At 37.1% G+C, this 18774-nt stretch overlaps 2 protein-coding genes, 1 long non-coding RNA gene and 1 other non-coding gene across 5 annotated transcripts; 3 read left to right on the top strand and 1 right to left on the bottom strand.

The window, feature by feature from the left end:
• The first annotated feature begins 418 nt into the window (after positions 1–418).
• On the top strand, positions 419–1549 carry LOC110103807 (probable histone H2A.3). The gene is made up of 2 exons (XM_020832654.2): positions 419–668; positions 1173–1549. Exons 1-2 carry the CDS (start codon positions 480–482, stop codon positions 1386–1388), a joined length of 405 nt encoding a protein of 134 aa, XP_020688313.1. The 5' UTR covers positions 419–479; the 3' UTR covers positions 1389–1549.
• Positions 1550–3592: 2043 nt separating this feature from the next.
• On the top strand, positions 3593–3676 carry TRNAL-CAA. The gene has a single exon. It is a non-coding gene; the product is annotated as a tRNA-Leu (tRNA).
• A 9230-nt stretch (positions 3677–12906) lies between these two features.
• LOC114579816 lies at positions 12907–14157 on the top strand. Its single transcript, XR_003700994.1, has 4 exons — positions 12907–12966; positions 13452–13689; positions 13791–13904; positions 14016–14157. It is a non-coding gene; the product is annotated as an uncharacterized LOC114579816 (long non-coding RNA).
• Positions 13068–15007, bottom strand: LOC110103814 (F-box/LRR-repeat protein At3g26922-like). 2 transcript variants are annotated; one of them, XM_020832668.2, is made up of 4 exons: positions 14617–15007; positions 13883–14465; positions 13629–13793; positions 13068–13544 (listed from the first exon to the last, which is right to left on the bottom strand). In XM_020832668.2, exons 1-4 carry the CDS (start codon positions 14667–14669, stop codon positions 13113–13115), a joined length of 1233 nt encoding a protein of 410 aa, XP_020688327.1. In that variant the 5' UTR covers positions 14670–15007; the 3' UTR covers positions 13068–13112. The 2 variants fall into 2 exon arrangements, with proteins under 2 accessions (XP_020688327.1, XP_020688326.1); XM_020832667.2 differs by having other exon boundaries at positions 13883–15005.
• Positions 15008–18774: the final 3767 nt, after the last annotated feature.

The following is an 18774-nucleotide window of genomic DNA, read 5'->3' as shown; positions in this document are numbered from 1 at the left end:
AAATCTGTAAATGCACCAAACAAAAATTTGAATCATTAAATTAAATAGTGAGATAGATATCACAAATTCACAATATATACTCAATAAAGAGCTGTGAACAATTAAACATTAAAAGATATTTTTGTTTAAATTTATTTTTATAAGCAGAATGAAAGTCAAAATAAATAAAGATATCATATAAATATAATTATTATAAAATAATATTATCAAATTTTAATAATTTAATTATATATTTCAAATGATATAATTAAGTAAAATCTCTCACTTTCGACAGAGGCTTGGTTTCTGAACCTTACGATTTCTAGCTCAATCTCACCGTCCAACGCATCCAAAACGAACGGCTTATGATGACGATCCGCGAGATATCCAATGATTGGTTCAAAAAACTCCTACATCCTATAAATATAAATTTGGGAGTTGCACCTTTACCTCTGGACTGCCGATAGCCAAACCCTAGAATCGCACAATCGCACGTAGCAATGGCTGGAAGAGGAAAGGCGATCGGATCCGGAGCCGCGAAGAAGGCAACTTCAAGGAGCAGCAAGGCCGGCCTTCAATTCCCGGTCGGCCGTATCGCTCGTTTTCTCAAGGCCGGGAAATATGCTGAGCGAGTTGGGGCCGGAGCCCCGGTCTACCTCGCCGCCGTTCTAGAATACCTTGCTGCCGAGGTATGGCTTTGCTTTTTGGTCTTCTTTGTTGCAAATCGTATGAGTGCCTCCATGTTTGGTTATTTTACCGGTCGTAACAAACTTCGTTTTTGAATTGTGGAGGATTCGACATAATTCCTTCAACCTGTTTAGATTAGGCGTTCTGCGATAGTTGCGTGGCTATTTGTGCTTCTTTGTTTCTCTTTTGCTGTAATTTTTGCATGTTGATTTGGTTTTGATGTCTACTTCTGTAGTGATTTGTTTTGCTTCTTTAACTATTTTCATTTTCCTCTATTTACCTTTTGTTTTTATTAAATTTCGCTCTAGCTTATGCATATTTTTTACTTACTGCGCTGATCTTTTAAAAATTTTTTAACTTTGGTTCTGAATAACTTTTTTTATATTGCGATAGGCTATGATTTCACGCTAAAGTTTTCTGCTTTGTTAAACTCCTTGGTTTTATATAGTGATGTGATCTATTGTTGGTTCATTTTTTTTTACTTTTTTCTCGTATGGCTTGTGCAGGTCTTGGAGTTGGCTGGGAATGCTGCCAGGGATAATAAGAAGACCAGGATTGTGCCAAGGCACATTCAGTTAGCTGTGAGGAATGACGAGGAACTCTCTAAGCTTCTGGGCACTGTGACAATTGCTAATGGTGGCGTTATGCCTAACATTCACAACCTTCTTCTTCCTAAGAAAGCTGGCGGTGCGTCCAAAGCTGGTCCAGCTGATGATGAATGAAGATAGTTAGAATCAAAATCTCAACTTTTTATTATTTAAGTTGTTTAATATTATTTAGTTTATGTTAGTATTGATGATCAAGATAAATTTCTTTGTACCCCTGGTTATGTTTTGTTGTTGGACAAGTTGCAGTGAATATAAAAGCTTTCAATTTTCTGATATCTTTCCAAGTTTAGTTGGTAATTGTTTTTTTAAATGTGGTTTGTTTGATGATCTTTTTGCGTCTTTATTTTTTCATTGTATTGAAGCGGATTATTTTGTGTCAAGTTTTGTATTTAGTTAGATGTTTTGTGATTGTTTGTTTTAAGTTTTGATAAAATTTGTCTGATTGGCTGATAAGTTGATTGAGGCTTGATGACTAATGGCTTCTTCAATAGACCATTTTAAGATTTCTTTAAAATGAATAAGAAAGTTTAACTTGAAAGATTACATAAACCTTGAATATGGTTCTAACTCTTTGAATCTATGTTTGCGCACTTATATCCTAAGATCCATGAGTTACTAGTCTGGAGATTTATTCCTCTAGCAAGCTTTGTATATAAAAAAGAACTATATGTGGATAAGATCTCGAGTTTAACCAACATAAAAATAAAAAAAATTATCCATACTCTATAATGATGTTAAATCAAATTGAATAAAAGTATCATATTTTAAGAGAGCTAATTTGGAGCCAAGTATTTTCATATTAACAAGTAATGCTTATTAAATAAGTTTTTTTTAAAATATTTATTTATTTTTAAGCTAATGATTAAGCCACAATTTGGGATATCTCTTTCTTTATAAATTTATAGCTCAAAATTTTTTTATAATAGAAAGATATTTTAGAAAATAGTAAGAAAGCTATTTTAAATGAAGCGTAAATCAAAGATTACTTGTTTGAGATAAATCTTTTATTTTTTTGTATATGTGAAATTCTTTTGATTCATATGTTATTGTGCGGTGAAGTGGTATGATAGTTGTATGACCATAAGTGTTATTATAGATAAATTGAAGGCACCAAGCATATTCACTCTTATGAAAATCAAGTGAGAGGAGCACTCTCCAAAAAAGGGCAACTTCTTGACTAGGACTTCTTGGAGCATGATTATAGATAGTCACATATTTGCCCTAATGAAGTTCCATTTTGGGGGTTGGCCCCAATAAGCTTGATTGATGGGGCACATATGATACATGAATTTGGGCAAATAACTCACCTTGGCATTTATTTACTTGAAGAAACATTCATCTTAAGAGATCTTGACTCTTTTCATAGTTCTCCTCATTCAATGATTTGTGTCTTCTACATATCTTTGTCCATGCTACCACTAGCACACAACCATATACCTATAAAGCCCACAATAATGGCTCGATCAACTATGTTTGTCACTATCTCACAACCCCTAGCATGGAACACTTGCACATAAGTATATTTGCTTAACATGAGGGACTGATCACTTGTTCGGTGTTTTCGCCTTCGTAGACTTACTTAGAATATTCATCTTAGACCATCTCCAACCATTCGGCAAATAGTCGAATGGAGGCGCTCAAACATCGCAACTGAACGCCATTGCTTCCTCCATTTGATCGTAGTTGAACAGTGCGATGCCAATATTGGCGTCGCACTGTTCACTTGCGTCATTTCTTTCTCTCTATCGAACTCGTCTGAGAAAGGCGCAAAAGAAACGAGCGATGATTTGGGGGCAAAATGACGTTCCACTGGAGATGAATCATGACACTTTTTGATTTTACTATATTTTGCATTGAAAAACGAGAGTTTCATTTGGAGATGCCCTTAGAGGACTAGTTTGAGGCATTTGCTTTTGTGGAATTCACTAGAGCAATCATCTCAAAGAACTCACCATATACTTAAGGTACTTGCTTGTGACATCCCTAGTCACCTCAAAGATTAATGGCTACTTATATGCATTTATTTATGCTTGTCAAATAATGAATTATTTATATTTATTTTAAAGTGTTTTCTTTTCTATAGTCCTCTTAACTCTATAAATAAATATAATAGTTAAAAATTTTGAATTATTGCAATTATATATCACCTTCATTTGATTTAAAGTTAATTTAATTGTATTTTAGTCTTTCTTGATAAGCCACTTGCTTGTGAAGTGCTATAGCCATCCAAATAATTCGTCCAAAATATCAGTTAACTAAATTATTTTTCTAAGAGCAGCACTGTATTAATATGAATATTTACATGTTTGCTATTAAACGTCAGGATGGCCGAGTGGTCTAAGGCGCCAGACTCAAGTTCTGGTCCTCGTGAGAGGGCGTGGGTTCAAATCCCACTTCTGACAATTTTTTTAATTTTCACTTATAAAATATTGTTGATAATTATCAAATTTTATTTTTAGATTTTATTTTTGGGGTACAATAAGTTCGTTTGTGATGACGTAATTTTGACTTATATAATATCGTTGATAATTATCAAATTATATTTTTAAAATTTTTTTTGCTACAATATGTTCGTTGGTGATGCAAGATTTTGAGACTATTGATGGCGAGTAAGAAGTTGGATTGGAACGAGTCACTAATATTAGACAGAGTGATGAAAAATGGGCAGGTTCAAGTTGACCGGACAGGTTGTCGGGTCAACCCGAAAACCCGTTTACGGTGAGCTGCCTTGATGTAGTGGATCGTCGGAAGACTAGACATGCAAGAAGGATTTCGGTTTCTCAATCCAAGGAAGAAGAAGAAAGGCAAGCTCAAAGGCTTCAAAGAGTGTAATATCATTCAATGAGCTTTCCCTACTACAATGCATACATATATAACCTATCTATAGAATATTCTAGAGAAACTTGTAACAAACTAGATAAGCTATTCCTAAGGACTATTAGCTATAATGTTCCACATCATGCCCGCGCGGGCGTGCAGGCGGCACTCGAGCGGGCGTGCAGGCGGATAATGTTCAATGATGACAGAATGTTCAATGATGACATAATTGTCAAGATATGTTCAATGATGATGTAATAAATTATAATATTATTAAAGCTTAATAAAATAATATAATGATCTAATCTTAAACTTAAATATAAATTCATCCACTCATACAGATCAAACATCCAAATTAAAAATGATTTGGAGGTTTAAAACCACATGTTTTAAACAATACAAATCATATTTAATATAAAATTAGTTTACATATATATTTTTAAATTTAAGATAAATAATTTCTAATTTATTTTATTTGTTTAGATATAATTTATATCTATGAAAAGTATATAAAATTTATGTTATAAATTATATCTATAAATTCATATTATATTATTTAATATTAAAACATAATTAAAAAAAAAAGATAATTAAATAAAATTGAAAAATAATAGATAAAACTTAAATATTATATGCATTGTTAAATATATATAGTGTATGTATAGCAAACTTGAGAAATGAGAATTTTTTTTTTTGACTTTTAGGCTTCGTTTGGGACAACTTTTTTACTGTTTCTTAAAGCATTTTTTTTAATATAAAAATGTAACTTTTTATATTAAACAGTTGTTTTAAGAATCAATAAGAAAGCATCCCTAATGAAGTCTTAGTCTCACATTACCTAGACAACAACCTTATACTATTCTATTTACATATGTAACATTTAAAACTTTAATATTACATATATACCACCCATAGTTCATTTTCATATAAAATATGAGTGGTAGAAATGAAATATATTAGTGATAGAAAAAAAATATAAGTGGTATATTTGATATTAAAATAATATAGGGGTGGTATGCATGTAACATTAAAATTTTAGGTGTTAGATTTGTAAATAGGATGTTACAAAGTGGTATGTATGTAAATTTCTCATGTTATTAAAAACATTTATTAAATATTTCATTTAATAAAATATTAACCTAATCAATTTTTAAAAATTAGCACTATTTTTGGAGTTACCTACTCTTAATGGTTAAAACAGGCATTCAATTCTTCATGAAAGAATGAATAATGTATCAAAATTTTCAAAATAGGATTGAACCTACGAAAAGTCAGTTAACAACACCACTCTACCAGCGAGCAACTGAGGAATAACGATATTTGACTTCATAGAATTCAACTCCCGTTCTCAACACATTGATAATATGAGCCTGAAACTTCTTTCGTAACTCCAAAAACTTCTTTCATATTTCAATGTGTTACTTGCAAGTTACTAGTATTGTCACATCAAACATCTAAAGTGTTTTGTATTTAGTCCCTCATCTTCTCCAATTTCATGGGCTACTAATTTGAACAAAAGGATGTTCCTTAGAAAGCAATAGCACTTATCAAAGCAGATAACTCAAAAGTCAAAACCAAACATTCTTTATCGTTTCTCTCCTTCATAAGAAGTGAACTTATCATGAAAGAAGACATAAGAGATAAGCTGGAAGAACAAAGAGAGATAGAAGAGGGAGTTTTGAAAAACCAACAATGTATTAATTTCTTCACTCAAAATATAAAGGATCACCACAAATACAAATTTTGCTTAATGTATAAATAGCTTGACATAATGTAGAGAATATTCTGGACTAATTAGCAAGTTTAAGATTTCAACCACTATGTTGTGTAATGTTGGCAGGGTAGAGGGGAGAGAAGCCTTTTTGCACAAGTGTAGATGTGGAGAGTATAGATCAGGCGAAAAGCTTCTCTCATGACTTATCACCGCCCTCAAATCAAACTTCTTGGTGCGAGCGTAAAATATCAGGTTGTTTGCGAGAGCCATTACTGATATGTTATTGTTGAACAGAGGAATCTTGACAGACTCCTTGAAAGGAAAGAAACAGAGACTAAGGAAAAGTTTCACGAACAAGAAAAAACAGAGTAGAGATAGAAAAGTTTTATTTCTTACTTCATTACTTTAGCCATGTACAGATGTAATATATATAGAGAAGTTAGTACAAGAAAGTACGTCCTATTCTAACAGTACAAGACAAAGGACCAGTTGTGTCCTGCCACGTGTGCAGTATGTTAACAGCCCCCTTCAAACTGATGGCTGCGTAGTGGCTATGAGTTTGCTGGAAATTTGTTTGAATCGTTGTGTGGGTAAAGCCTTGGTGAATATATCTGCTAGTTGGTCGTTGGTGCAAATATGGTGAATTGAAATTTGACTCTTCTTAATGCAATCTCGAATGAAGTGGCAATCCACTTCTATGTGTTTTGTTCTGGCGTGGAAGACCGGATTGTTTGCGAGTGCTATGGCGGATGTGTTGTCGCAGTAAACTGTAGTAGGTTGATCTTGAGGTTTGTGAAAGTCTTCTAGGAGCCGTCTAAGCCAAAGTATTTCGGATGCTTCGGTTGACAGAGCGCGATACTCAGCTTCGGTGGAGGATCGAGCTATGATGCTTTGTTTCTTGGCTTGCCAAGATATTGGTGATTGTCCGAGAAAATTGCAGAATCCAGATATTGAGGTTTGGTCTTGAGAGTTGCTCGCCCAGTCGGCGTCGGTATAGCCCTGAAGAAGAAGATTGTTGGGGGATAGGGGAATACCTGTGTGGGTTGTACCATGAATGTACCGAAGGAGTCTTTTGAGTGCTTTTTGATGAATTTTGAGCGGTTATAGAGTTGTTGAACGGCAAATTGTATGTCGGGTCTCGTGAGAGTGAGGTATTGAAGAGAGCCGATGATTTGTCGATACAGATGTGGGTTGTCGTATGGTTCGTTGTTGTGATTGTGTAGTGTAATTTTGCACGGGACCGGCGTGGCGACGGGCTTGGACTGAGACATTCTGGCTTGTTCAAGAATTTTCTGGGCGTATAGCTGTTGGTGAAGAATAACATCGGAATTTGTTTTGTGTGTTTGGATCCCTAGAAATTGCGAAAGTGGTCCAAGATTGCGCATATGAAAAGTATTGTGTAGATTAGAAAGAAGTGTATTAATTTCGGTAGGAGAATTACCTGTGAGTAGAATGTCGTCGACGTAGATGAGAATGTATATCCTTGTGATTCTGGATTTGTATGTGAGCAAGGAAGAATCCGAGGAACTGATTTGGAAGCCATAGTTAAGCAGGTGATTTGAGAGTGTCGCATACCATTCCCGAGGAGATTGTTTTAAGCCGTAGCGTGCTTTCTTAAGGCGACAAACGTAGTTCGGATGGAGCGAATCCTGGAATCCGGGTGGTTGTTTCATGTAAACAGTGTCGGAGAGGGTTCCGTGTAGGAAGGCGTTGGATACGTCAAGCTGGTGGATGATCCAATTTTGATGTAGAGCCAAAAGAATTAGTACCCTTACGGTTGGCATTTTCGCAACTGGGCTGAAGGTCTTGTTATAGTCTATGCCGTATTCTTTTGTATAGCCCTTTGCGACGAGTCTAGCTTTATGTCGTGAGATGGTTCCGTCTGAATTGTATTTGATGCGGAACGTCCATTTAGAACCAAGAACGTTGAAGGAAGGATTGGGATTTACCAATTCCCAAGTGCCTTGTGATTGTAGCGCCTGAAATTATTGGGACATTGCGGTGCGCCAATGTGCTGATTTGGATGCTTGAGTAAAGGATGTAGGTTCGGTTGGCTGTAGTAGATGAGCTAGATCGAATATTTTCTTTGGTTTAGGATGTCCGCTTTTGAGTCTGGTGATCATGTGATGACGCGGTGTAGTTGATGATTGTTCTGAGACGGTGTGCTGGGTGAGTTCTTCCGTCTAAATGTCCGTGGTTGGTTGGGAGACCGAGATGTGCTGAGATGTGTTCGGTGTTTGGCTTTGTGAGGTATGCTGTGAGGTAGGGGAATTAAGAATGTTGTTAATTGATGAATGTATGCTTGCTGTTGGCACGAGTAGAAGAGGTGGGATGAATTTATGTGATGGTGAGATGGGTATTTGGTGAGGTATGTTATGAGCGAACGGAAATGTGGCTTCATTGAAGATGACGTGGGATGAAGTGTAGATTGTGTTCGTGGATGGATCAAGATATCGGTAACCTTTTTGAGAGGTGGCGTACCCGATGAATACGCATGGTCGGGAGACGGGAGATAGTTTGTTTGTGGCATAGGGTTTGAGCCACGGATAGCAGAGGCATCCGAAGACTCTAAAATAGTTGTAGTCTGGTTGTTTGCCAAAAAGAAGTTCGTGTGCGGATTTGAATTTCGTATTGAGAGATGGTAGACAATTTATGAGCAGGTTTGCTGTGAGGACGGTGTCGACCCAGAAGTGTTGAGGTAGAGATGCTTGAAGCAGTAATGTACGTGCGGTTTCAATAAGGTGGCGGTGTTTGCGTTCTGCAACACCGTTCTGCGTTGGTGTGTATGGGCATGTAGTTTGATGGGTCAAACCTGTGGTTCGACAGTGAATTGCAAATTTGCTGTTTAGATATTCTTTTCCATTATTAGTGCGAATAGTCCGAATTTTGGTGTTAAATTGGCGATTAATGAACTTTTCAAATTCTATAAATTTTGTAAAAACTTCAGACTTGCACATAATAGAAAAAATCCAAGTGTACTTAGAGAAATCATTTATAAAAGAAACGTAAAATCGAAAACCATTATTAGATACAATGGGGAACGGACCCCAGACGTCCGAATGAACGAGTAAGAACGGAGTAGCTGTCACGGTTGTGGATCTTGATGTAGGTAGTCTATGGCTCTTGGACATTCGGCAAGAACTGCATTCAAGATGAGTGGCGTGAATGTGGCGGTTGCGTTTAGAAATGGCGGCTAGTGTTTGCGCGGCTGGATGGCCTAGACGTCTGTGCCATAGATCCGGTACATGTTGAATGGAGATGAGAGCTAGTTGTTTGATGTGTTCAGCTGGACGATTTGGACCAAGAAGCGGGTATATACCATTAATAGATGGACCCGTGAGAAGACGGCGGTGGGTCTTCCGGTCCTGTATTTCATAGCCATGAGAAGAAAATATAATAATGCAATCATTGTCTTGGGTTAGCTTGTGTACCGATAGGAGATTAAACGAGAGATTGGGAACAAGATTGAGATTCTTTAGGCTGAGGCTACTTGTTGGTGTTGGGAGAAGACCTTTACCGGTGTTGTGGATTGGTAGCTGATGTCCTTTTCCGAGGATGACTTGGCTGGATCCTGTATAGGTCTGGGACTATTGTAATGTGTTCGGATCGGAGGTTAGATGCGATGATGCTCCACTGTCGAGAAACCATTCGGAAGAGCTTGGTTGTGTCGGGGTAGTGAATAATGCTGGAGTTGGTTCGGAGTTATAGGTTTCGTCATGGCGATACCAGCACTTGATCGCGGAGTGTCCAAACTTGCCGCAGATTTGGCATGTTATGGATGGACGATTTGGCTTGGATCCGCGAGAAGGATTGGAGGTATTTTGTGAACGTGTGTTGTGTGAAGTTCTGTTTCTGCTCAAGGATCGTCCTGGGACGATCAGTTGAAATTTGCTCCAGAAATTGCCCAGATCGCTCCAGGTGATTTTTCTCCCAGGATCGACCAGGCTGATAGGGGCATCGTCCCAGGCCGATCAATTCAGTGCAAAAGTCAGAGAGCAGGACTTTTTCAGAATTAATTATCGTCCTGCGGATCGTCCAAGGAATTGGCCAGGACGATGGGTTTTTGGTCTGATCGTCCAGGACGATCGAGGCATCGTCCCGGGACGATCAGTGGATGGCACAAGTCAGAGAGCAAGGGGTTTTTGAAAATTAATTATCGTCCTGAATCGTCCTGCGAAATGGTCCCAAGACGATGTGAAATTGGTCTGATCGTCTAGGACGATCGTGCGATGGGTACGATGATCTGAGTATTTTAAAGCTGAAATCAGGTCATTTTGAAGAGAGAGAAAATCAAAATAAATATCTAAAATCAGCCGAGGAGAGAGAAGGTCGAGAGCTAAATTGGAAAAGTTGATTTTTAAGCGATGACGGGCCGTTTTCGACCGTCGTGACAGTTCAGTAAAGTGTTGTACGCAAGGTAAGGCACATTCCGCCTTTCTCAATTTTCAGAACGGTGCAATTTGAACGACTTTGTTATATGTATATGCTATACAAAGGGAGTTATAAGGGGCATGGATCCTAAGAGATTCAGTTAGTGTCTGAGAAATCTGAAATGAGCTAAATCTGAAATCTGATATCTGTTCTGTTCCGGATCCGATGAAATCTGTTCTGGTGCTATAAGCACATCTGTTCTGGTGCCGTGAGCACAAGGGGAGGCATAAGGGGCCAGAATCCGTAGAGATTCTGTCAGTGTCAGGGAATTTAGCTATTAATTACAATACTATCTGATATCTGATTTGATATGACTTCTGTTTCCGTACAGTTATGTTTGATCTGTTCCGTATCTGTTCTGATTTGATCTGTTTCGTTCTGATCTGCACGATTTTGATATCTGTCTGATTCTGTTCTGGTTTCTATACGGATTTGGTTTGAAGTGTTTGGTTTTGGATTCTAGAAGTTATGATTGGAGGTTTGTTGCTTTGCTGAGCTGTTGAGCTCACCCTTATTTTCTGCGTGTGTTTTTCAGGCTCTAGGAAAGGAAAGGAGGTCTTGGACTAGAGTTCAGAGTCTGATCAGATCAGTTATAGGTATTTTGTACTTTTATTAATTTTTGTACAGTTATGGCTTTTCTTCTTTGTTTTCTTTGTCAGCCATGTACTGTATTTGTAGATGATTCTTTTGAGGAAAAGAAAAATATAGATGATTTGTTCCGCTGCATTTGATGTTTCATAGTAGCTCTGTGTTTGTCTGCTTTCTGAGTTGAAATATTTGGAAGAATCAGTTCCGAAGCAAATTCCAAAGCCAGATTCTGATCTGTCTGTTCGTTAAGCTGGTCGCGGCCCAGTGCGGGCGGGATCTGTCTCGAGTCGGGTCGTGACATGTTGGGTCTACCCCTGTTCTGAGATGCTCGACCTCGTCCTCTGTCGCGACCGGCCGTGAGAGCCGTTTGATTGCCCGCAAGATTGAGAGCTTGAAGATCTTTGATGGTTTCGTGTGCCAAATTTAATTCTTCACTGCAGAGAAGAGTGTACAGTTCGTCAAGACTTACCGATCGCATGTTTGTGCGGATAGCAATTTTGAAGGCTTGATATGTATTTGGTAAGCCGTTGAGTGTATAATGGATGACGTCTTCGATGTCCACTGGAGCTCCGGCTGCGGCTAACACATCTACTTTTGATTTTACATCAAGAAGGTATTGCATCATGTTCTTGTCTTTCATAGACAAGAAATGAAGCTCGTCCTTGAGATGAGCTATTCTTGATCGTGTGGACGATTGGAGTCGGACGTCCAGAGTGTGCCAGATTTCGTGACAGTGGTCTATGGAGAGGACGTATGGTAGTATCGACGGAGAGATGACAGAGTAAAGTGCTGTTGCGAGGTTTTGGTCTATAGAGGCCCAGGTATGATATTCTGGATTCGGAATTTGTTGTCCTGAAGTTGCTAGGATTGTGGGCGGCGGAGAGACTATGGTACATGTCAAGAAGCCTTCGAATCCGTTTGCTCGAAATAGTTTCTGGACTTGGGAGCGCCAGATTGGATAGTTGTCGGCGGTGAGAGTTTGTGCGGTGACATTCTTGATGCTGTTCATCAAGAATTTGAGAGAGGAGGGTATTTGAGGTGATGAGAAGACACCTCCGGTATGGGGTATTTCGGATTGAGTGGAGGAGGAGGAGGTGTCGACGGGATCCATTGCCATTGTTAAGATCAATGGGAGTTGCTTGGAACGATGACTGGAACTTCTGATACCATGTTGAACAGAGGAATCTTGACAGACTCCTTGAAAGGAAAGAAACAGAGACTAAGGAAAAGTTTCACGGACAAGGAAAAACAGAGGAGTAGAGATAGAAAAGTTTTATTTCTTACTTCATTACTTTAGCCATGTACAGATGTAATATATATAGAGAAGTTAGTACAAGAAAGTACGTCCTATTCTAACGTTACAAGACAAAGGGCCAGTTGTGTCCTGCCACGTGTGCAGTATGTTAACAGTTATCACAAAGAAGAGTAGTTGGTGCGATTGAGGGGATTCAAAAATCAGCTAAGAGGAGTTGGTCCTAAGGCAAATAATGTTCGAAGCGGCTAACACAAGTGCTTTATACTCATTTATGTGGAAGATTTTGCTACTATTGGTTGTTCGTTTCTATACACTTGACGAGATTAGATTGGGACCAAGAAAAGAGCAATGACCAGATGTCAATTTTCTGTCAAGGGTATTGGAGGCCTTGTTAGAGTTGGAGTATGAGTAAAGTGTAAGTTCGCCACAAGTTATGATAAGCAAATTGATGTGGCCGATCCTAAGACCGCGGGCTATGTGCCCTGCGTATTGCTTTCTCCACTCTTAGCTATAATTACTATTTCTATTTCTAGTCCTACCAGCTGCCAGTTAGTGGCCAGCTCAGCTACCTTTAGTAACTAACTTTTTGTCTTATCTAGTATTAGTATATCTGTAGTGAAGCAAAGGAAAGAGGTAGAATACATGAATACAAAAATCTGAATACTTCTCCTCCTACATTCCCTGTTCTCCTCTCTTCTACCTCTCTGGTTCTTCTTCGTTTCCTATTCTTTTCTCCGGTTTTCTTTGATCTTTGCAGGTAGTTCCGGTTCCTACACCACAAATCCTTTGTAACGGCTCGCCTTTCTTTTGTTGGATCGGAAGTAACGGCGACGGGAGGTGTTTTTCGTATTAAAAACACCTCTTTTGATCGAAAATGATCTTTACAGGTAAGTGTGCATACCCAATCCACCCCAAAATCCCATCTTTTGATTTAGCGGTGAATCAATATATAGCTGCCATGGCAGAGGTTTATAAGCACAAGTATTGTTTCCACATGAACCCAAAACAAAAAATCCATTCTTTCAAATTTCAATTAAAAATTACAGTTTTGACTGATCTTCTCTCCAGCAACCATGGAAGGTATACTCGGCAAGCAGCTATAATCATTATAAATCTCCACATGCGTTGGATTAAAGCCATCATCTTCTCCAAATTCATGGAGAATAATCTGAGCGCTTGGAGCTGCTTTTTGAAGCAGCAAAACTTGCCCTCTCAGAATCCTCAAAACCAGTCTTTCTTTACCATTCTCCACCTTAACAAAGGGAAGAACTAAAACCAGAGTTTCCAAAACTGCAGCTTTCTGTAGGAGGAAGCTCACCATTCTCATTTCATTAGTGCTTCCTTTGAAATTTGTCACCTTGATCACTTTCAGATGGTCAAAGGTAAAATTATCCAGACCAATTGGATTCAGCCTCACGCTCACCCCATACTTCTCCTCATTTCGATCTTCAACGTGTATTGGTAGCTGCTTCCAGAAGCAATTGCTAAGTTATTGGAGCTAAATTAATGCAAGACAGAATTGAATTAATCAGGAAATTAAAGAACTTACTCGGATGAAAAGCTTTTCAAGGAATGGAGAGGAACAGATAGAAAAGAATGTGTAGAAGCAGGTGAGATACCCGTCGCTCATTGATGTCATGAGAAACTGTAATTCTTGGAGGTTTTGTAGTTCGATTAAGTCATCATCAAAGCTTTCTTCATTTTGATGCAGATGCTGGCATAGTACCAAAGATATAGGTTAGTAAGGTAGAACTAACAAGCCATGATTAAGAGAACGGGGAGCTTTCTGCTAAGAGTTTGTACCACTAGAGTTGCTGTGCATAAGGTGAGTATCTGAATATGTGAAAGATCTGTTAATAAATATGTGTAATCAAGCTCGGAATTTCTCCCAATCGAATAAATTGAAGCATCTTCCAATGATGAGATGTTTGTGAAGTTGGTTTCAGAGCATAATCGTCCAAAATAGTGAAAAGATTGAAGCTTTGGAGCATCTATCTCCAACAAATCAGATATGAAGCAATCTCCAATGGTCAACCTCTTCAGTTTGAGATCTGGAACCGTAATGTTAATGACAGCAAGATGTTGACAGCTCCTTAGACTCAAGATCTCGAGAAGAGAGCACTCAGTGAGAATGCTTTGGAGCATCTCTGTATCGATGTTGGAATGACTGATCGAGAGAGATTGCAAGCCACCAAAATTTCTCAGATTCAAAGGACTGATTAGAATGCAGCGACTTAAGCTCAATTCAATCAATGAATCACAATCAAATAGAGAAGAAGGCAGCTCAAACGGGACTCTACTATCAGTAAATTCACCATCTACTGGGTTTCTAAATCCTTGGGATAAGTCTATATCAAGATATCTAACGCCTTTACCTGTTGCAAATCTGATCCACCGCTCTATATCAGATACAAACAAATCAAAGGGGCAGAAGAAAAGATGGAAAGTCTCCAGCTTTTTACTGTCATTCATTAATAGATATCGATTGACAGTTTCTACAAACTCTTTTGCAGATAGATTATGTGCAAAGTCCTCACCGAAATCCAGATTTGTAGCTGTGGAGAGAGAGTATTTCCATAGATTTCGCCATTTCTGAGAGAGCACATCAGTTCTGATTGCTGATTTCAGAGGCATCATGGCCAGGATGCTCTGAAGAACAGAATCAGGTAAGCAACTGATCCTATCCTCACTTCTCCCCATGGCGTCTTTATCCTCTTGCCTTACTTGCGAATGAAGTCTCCTCTCATCTTCTGGCTTTAAGCTTTAACTGCTTGATGGCTTCCTGATTTCTTCCCTTGGAAGCCATTGCAGAGGCCAAGTCAAACTTGAATTTGTTTAAAGGTTCCTGCTTCTGCTTTATGTTTTTACTGAATATTTTAATAACCAAATGGCTATTATACACTAAAAAACTCCATATTTTCATTTCTTTTATAAAAAGCCTGGCTTTGACCAGATGGACATTTTCATTGATGTGCCGAGTCCATCTAATAACCAAGTCAAGTCCATTCGGGCTCAACTTGTTAATAGGCTCGACGAGTCAAATTTATTTAGCTCGCGAGTCGAGCTTGAGTTACACATCAATCGATTCACGAGCTCATTGAGCGGTTTGCGAGCGGAGGCTGAATTCCGCAGCCGGAAATTTCTGCTGGCGGAGAATTCCGTGAGCGGGAAATTGGGGCTGTAAAACCTGAGCGGGAAATCACGGGCGACCGATGTGCTCGTTTACGGAGGTGAAGGTGGACTAAGGCAGAGGCGGACGACACGAACGAAGGCAGAGGCAGAGGTTGACGGAGACAGAGGCAAAAGACGCAAATGGAGACAGAGGCGGAGGCGAACGGCTCGCTCAGGCTCGACGACCCAGACGTCCGCAGAGGCTCGTGAGCCGGCTCAAGCTCGTTTTTAGTGGGACGAGCTCGAGTTCGAGCTCTATTTGAGCTTGAGCTCAAGTTCGAGCTCGCTTTCCGACTGACGAGCTAAACTTGGTAGTGTCAAAACTCGACTCGTTTACACCCCTAATTGAGTCCATCTAATTTGAAGGAAAATTCAAATTTGGTGGTTTTTTTGTACTATATGATATACAATTATAAATTTCTTGATTTTTATTATTTTTTTAATGATGATGAGTTTTTGAGTTCTGCTAATTAGAATTCTCAAAATTTTATTCAACCATTACGTTACCCATTCGAGCACTTTTGAAACTTATAAATTTTTTATGAAAATTTTTATATCATGATAATATGATCTAATTGTCCACAGAATGGATTTAAAATATCTTAAAAATGCTGTAAAATGAGTAAATTATTTATGTATTACATGCAAAAAATTTTAAGCTCATTCTTAGGAAGATTTTGATTGGAATATGTTGACCTCTAACTGTCAGAGAACCCAACACCTTCGTTCGGCCAAGCCGATCCCAATCTACACACTCGACTGACATTTTTATAATTTGTTTGAAATTTATATATTTTTCTTTTATATAAGTGATGTGTAATGGCACATAAACAGAAGGTTGATTTGGAAAATTCAATTTTTAATTGCACTTTTCTGCATACTTACATAATTTAAATTTTATTAAATAATTTGATTTAAATTCTTTTTATTATTTTTGCCTCTTTGGAGTAATTGTTTTGTCTCAGCCTATAATATCATATGAAAATTAGAAATTTGTTTATTTTACTTCAACAGTTAGAGCATCTCCAACCGAACGCCAAATGAGCGTTTGACGTCGTTCGGTCGCTCCAGTCGAACGCCAAATCTTCCGTCATTTACTTGCGGGTGAACAGTGCGACGTCAACAGTGCGATGCCAATATTGACGTCGTACTGTTCACCCACGCTATTTTATTCTCTCAATCGGAAAAACGCGCGAAAGGGAGAAGGATTGTTACCTTCGCAGAAGCACAAAAATGACGTTCGATTGGAGCAGCACCACGACATTTTGGGGTTTTGCGGTATTTTGCCGTGAAAAATAGAGTTCTGCGTTGGAGACGCCCTTAGGTAATATCTTTACCTGAAGCAATTCAAATGACCATAAAGTAAAAGCATGCATTTGTACAATACTAATAGGGTCATATGAACTAATCGTATTGTACGATTTTGAATCATAATGTACGATTAGTATCGTCAGAATTGAATTTCGGATTTTTTGTGAGCCCTTGTATTTAATCCCTCTCAACAAGTTTTTGAATTCTGTTCTGTTTATTTTGTTGAGGTTTTTAGTTTCTTTAAATTTTAATGCTCTGCACCTCTCTCTCTCTCTCTCTATTAAAATTCACAAGAAAAATACTAAAATTTATGTAAATAATCATTATTCATTAAATCTTAAATAATTATTTATGATTAATTAATTTTAAAGCATTAATAAATTTTTTTAAAATCTTATAAATAAGTACGAATTGTAAAATGATAAAAACCACAAACTTAATTTCAAATTGGATTCCATTGAATCAATTTATTTATTTTTTTCTTTTTTGTTTTTCAGTAGAAATTCTGAAATTGTACAAAATTTTGCTGAAACTCTGCAGTGATTTTCAAAGTTCTATTAGATTTTGTTCCATTTAGGACCCAATAAAATTTTAAATTTATTGGTAAATTAGTCCTAATTACGTAATTTTCTTTAATTATTCATTATTTAATTTCATGATCAATCAAATATTATTATGGTTATTGAGTTGGGCCTCTTACAAAATTGAAAAACATTGTGTTATTATTTTAATTTTGAAACTCTAATTTAATACTATCATAATTTTCATTCTAAATAACTTATTTAATTTCAATAATTCAATTATATTACATGAATTTATAATTTATTTTATATTCTTGATATCTTGCAAGGTATTTAAAAAAAATATATTAGAATATTCTGATGCAAAATAAATCAGGATTGATTTCAACGTCGTCGTTGGATTTGCACTGAGACTTTCCATAAAATAAGTATTATTTGGGGTCATATAAATAATATATTGTGACTAAATCTCTTATAAATTATAGTTTAGTTTCTTGAAATTGATAAAATTATTAAAATTAAAGAAAATTAATACTTCAATTCTTTCTAAGAACAAAATAAAAATAAAATACAATATAATACCAATTGATTATTTTTAAGAGTTGTTGACTACTAAGGGATCTATGTAGCTCTTTATGATTGGATCACAAAGCCAAAAAAACAGAAGGGAAAAGAGGAGCCATGATTGTTGTTGGGTTGCCCATCACATGCAAGAGAGATCTTTGGCTTATAATTGCCAAAGAGACACCCTTGAGAAGGAAGCAACCTTCCTTGCTTCTTTTTTTTCTTTCACTTTTGCTAGGATTTAAAGTGGAGGCAATCAATGAAGTAGAATTCTTAGGATAGATAGAGGACTTCAATGTAGAATGTTTTTAGGGTTATTGAGAGATCAAAATACGATTTCGGAGGCATCTTTGGTTTAGTGCTCACTGAAAGTCTTTTAGACTAGAGAGTTTCACCGTAGCACCCAGTTTTCTAATGTCATTATCTTCAATAAGCCAAAACCACAATACATAGAGCCAAGCACCACCACACTCACCACACTCGCCAACATAGCGCCGTAGTGCTTCCAACAAGATTTTCATACATCAAGATTTTTTAATCAATTTCAAATCAGAGGCATCATTTGAAATGCAACAAGTTAGAGTCATATGTTTTGGGAATCATTTAAAAACCTTACCTCCGCGTCTGCAAGCATGTTTGAGTACAAGGAGTTTAGAGTAATATATTTGAATTCATCAAATTTATATCTAAACAATAGATATCTACACTTAGGACAAGTTTGAGTACGAGTTTAAATATCAATGAAAAGATATTTCAAGCAATCATCGAATTCAAAAGCATCAAATACTATGGATAAGAATAACAATAAATATGAAAATGAAACAAAAAAAATACATTCGGGTGGATGTAGATTTACTAAAAAAATTAGAATTAAATGTTGAAAATCTTGCATCAAATACTAATTGATTTTTTTTAAAACTATCTATGATGGCCCTAAACCCTAAACGTAAAAAAGTCATGGAAAATTTTAAAATAATTAATTTAGGCTCCTCAATAAATTTTTTGACTCCGGCACTGATAACTGGTCACCCATATCTTTGAACTTTACATTGAATTAACTTAAAGGCAAAAAAAAAAAATCATATATTTATTTTTCACTCATTTGAACAATTCTAAAATATTTTAAAT

The sequence above is a fragment of the Dendrobium catenatum genome, unplaced genomic scaffold (assembly GCF_001605985.2).
Source record: "Dendrobium catenatum unplaced genomic scaffold, ASM160598v2 fragScaff_scaffold_651, whole genome shotgun sequence".
Lineage (NCBI taxonomy): Eukaryota > Viridiplantae > Streptophyta > Magnoliopsida > Asparagales > Orchidaceae > Dendrobium > Dendrobium catenatum.
The sequence above is the reverse complement of the archived record's forward strand: the minus strand, read 5'-3'. Positions and strand labels throughout refer to the sequence as shown.

Excerpts from the sequence above, each read along its gene's own strand:
- LOC110103807 (XM_020832654.2), top strand. The coding sequence starts at position 480 with ATGGCTGGAAGAGGAAAGGCGATCGGATCCGGAGCCGCGAAGAAGGCA. Across the intron at positions 669-1,172 it reads TAGAATACCTTGCTGCCGAG|GTCTTGGAGTTGGCTGGGAA; the intron begins GTATGGCTTTGC and ends TGGCTTGTGCAG.
- LOC110103814 (XM_020832667.2), bottom strand. The coding sequence starts at position 14,779 with ATGGGGAGAAGTGAGGATAGGATCAGTTGCTTACCTGATTCTGTTCTT. Across the intron at positions 13,794-13,882 it reads TATGCACAGCAACTCTAGTG|CATCTGCATCAAAATGAAGA; the intron begins GTACAAACTCTT and ends GTACTATGCCAG. Across the intron at positions 13,545-13,628 it reads TTGAAAAGCTTTTCATCCGA|CTACCAATACACGTTGAAGA; the intron begins GTAAGTTCTTTA and ends TTCTGGAAGCAG.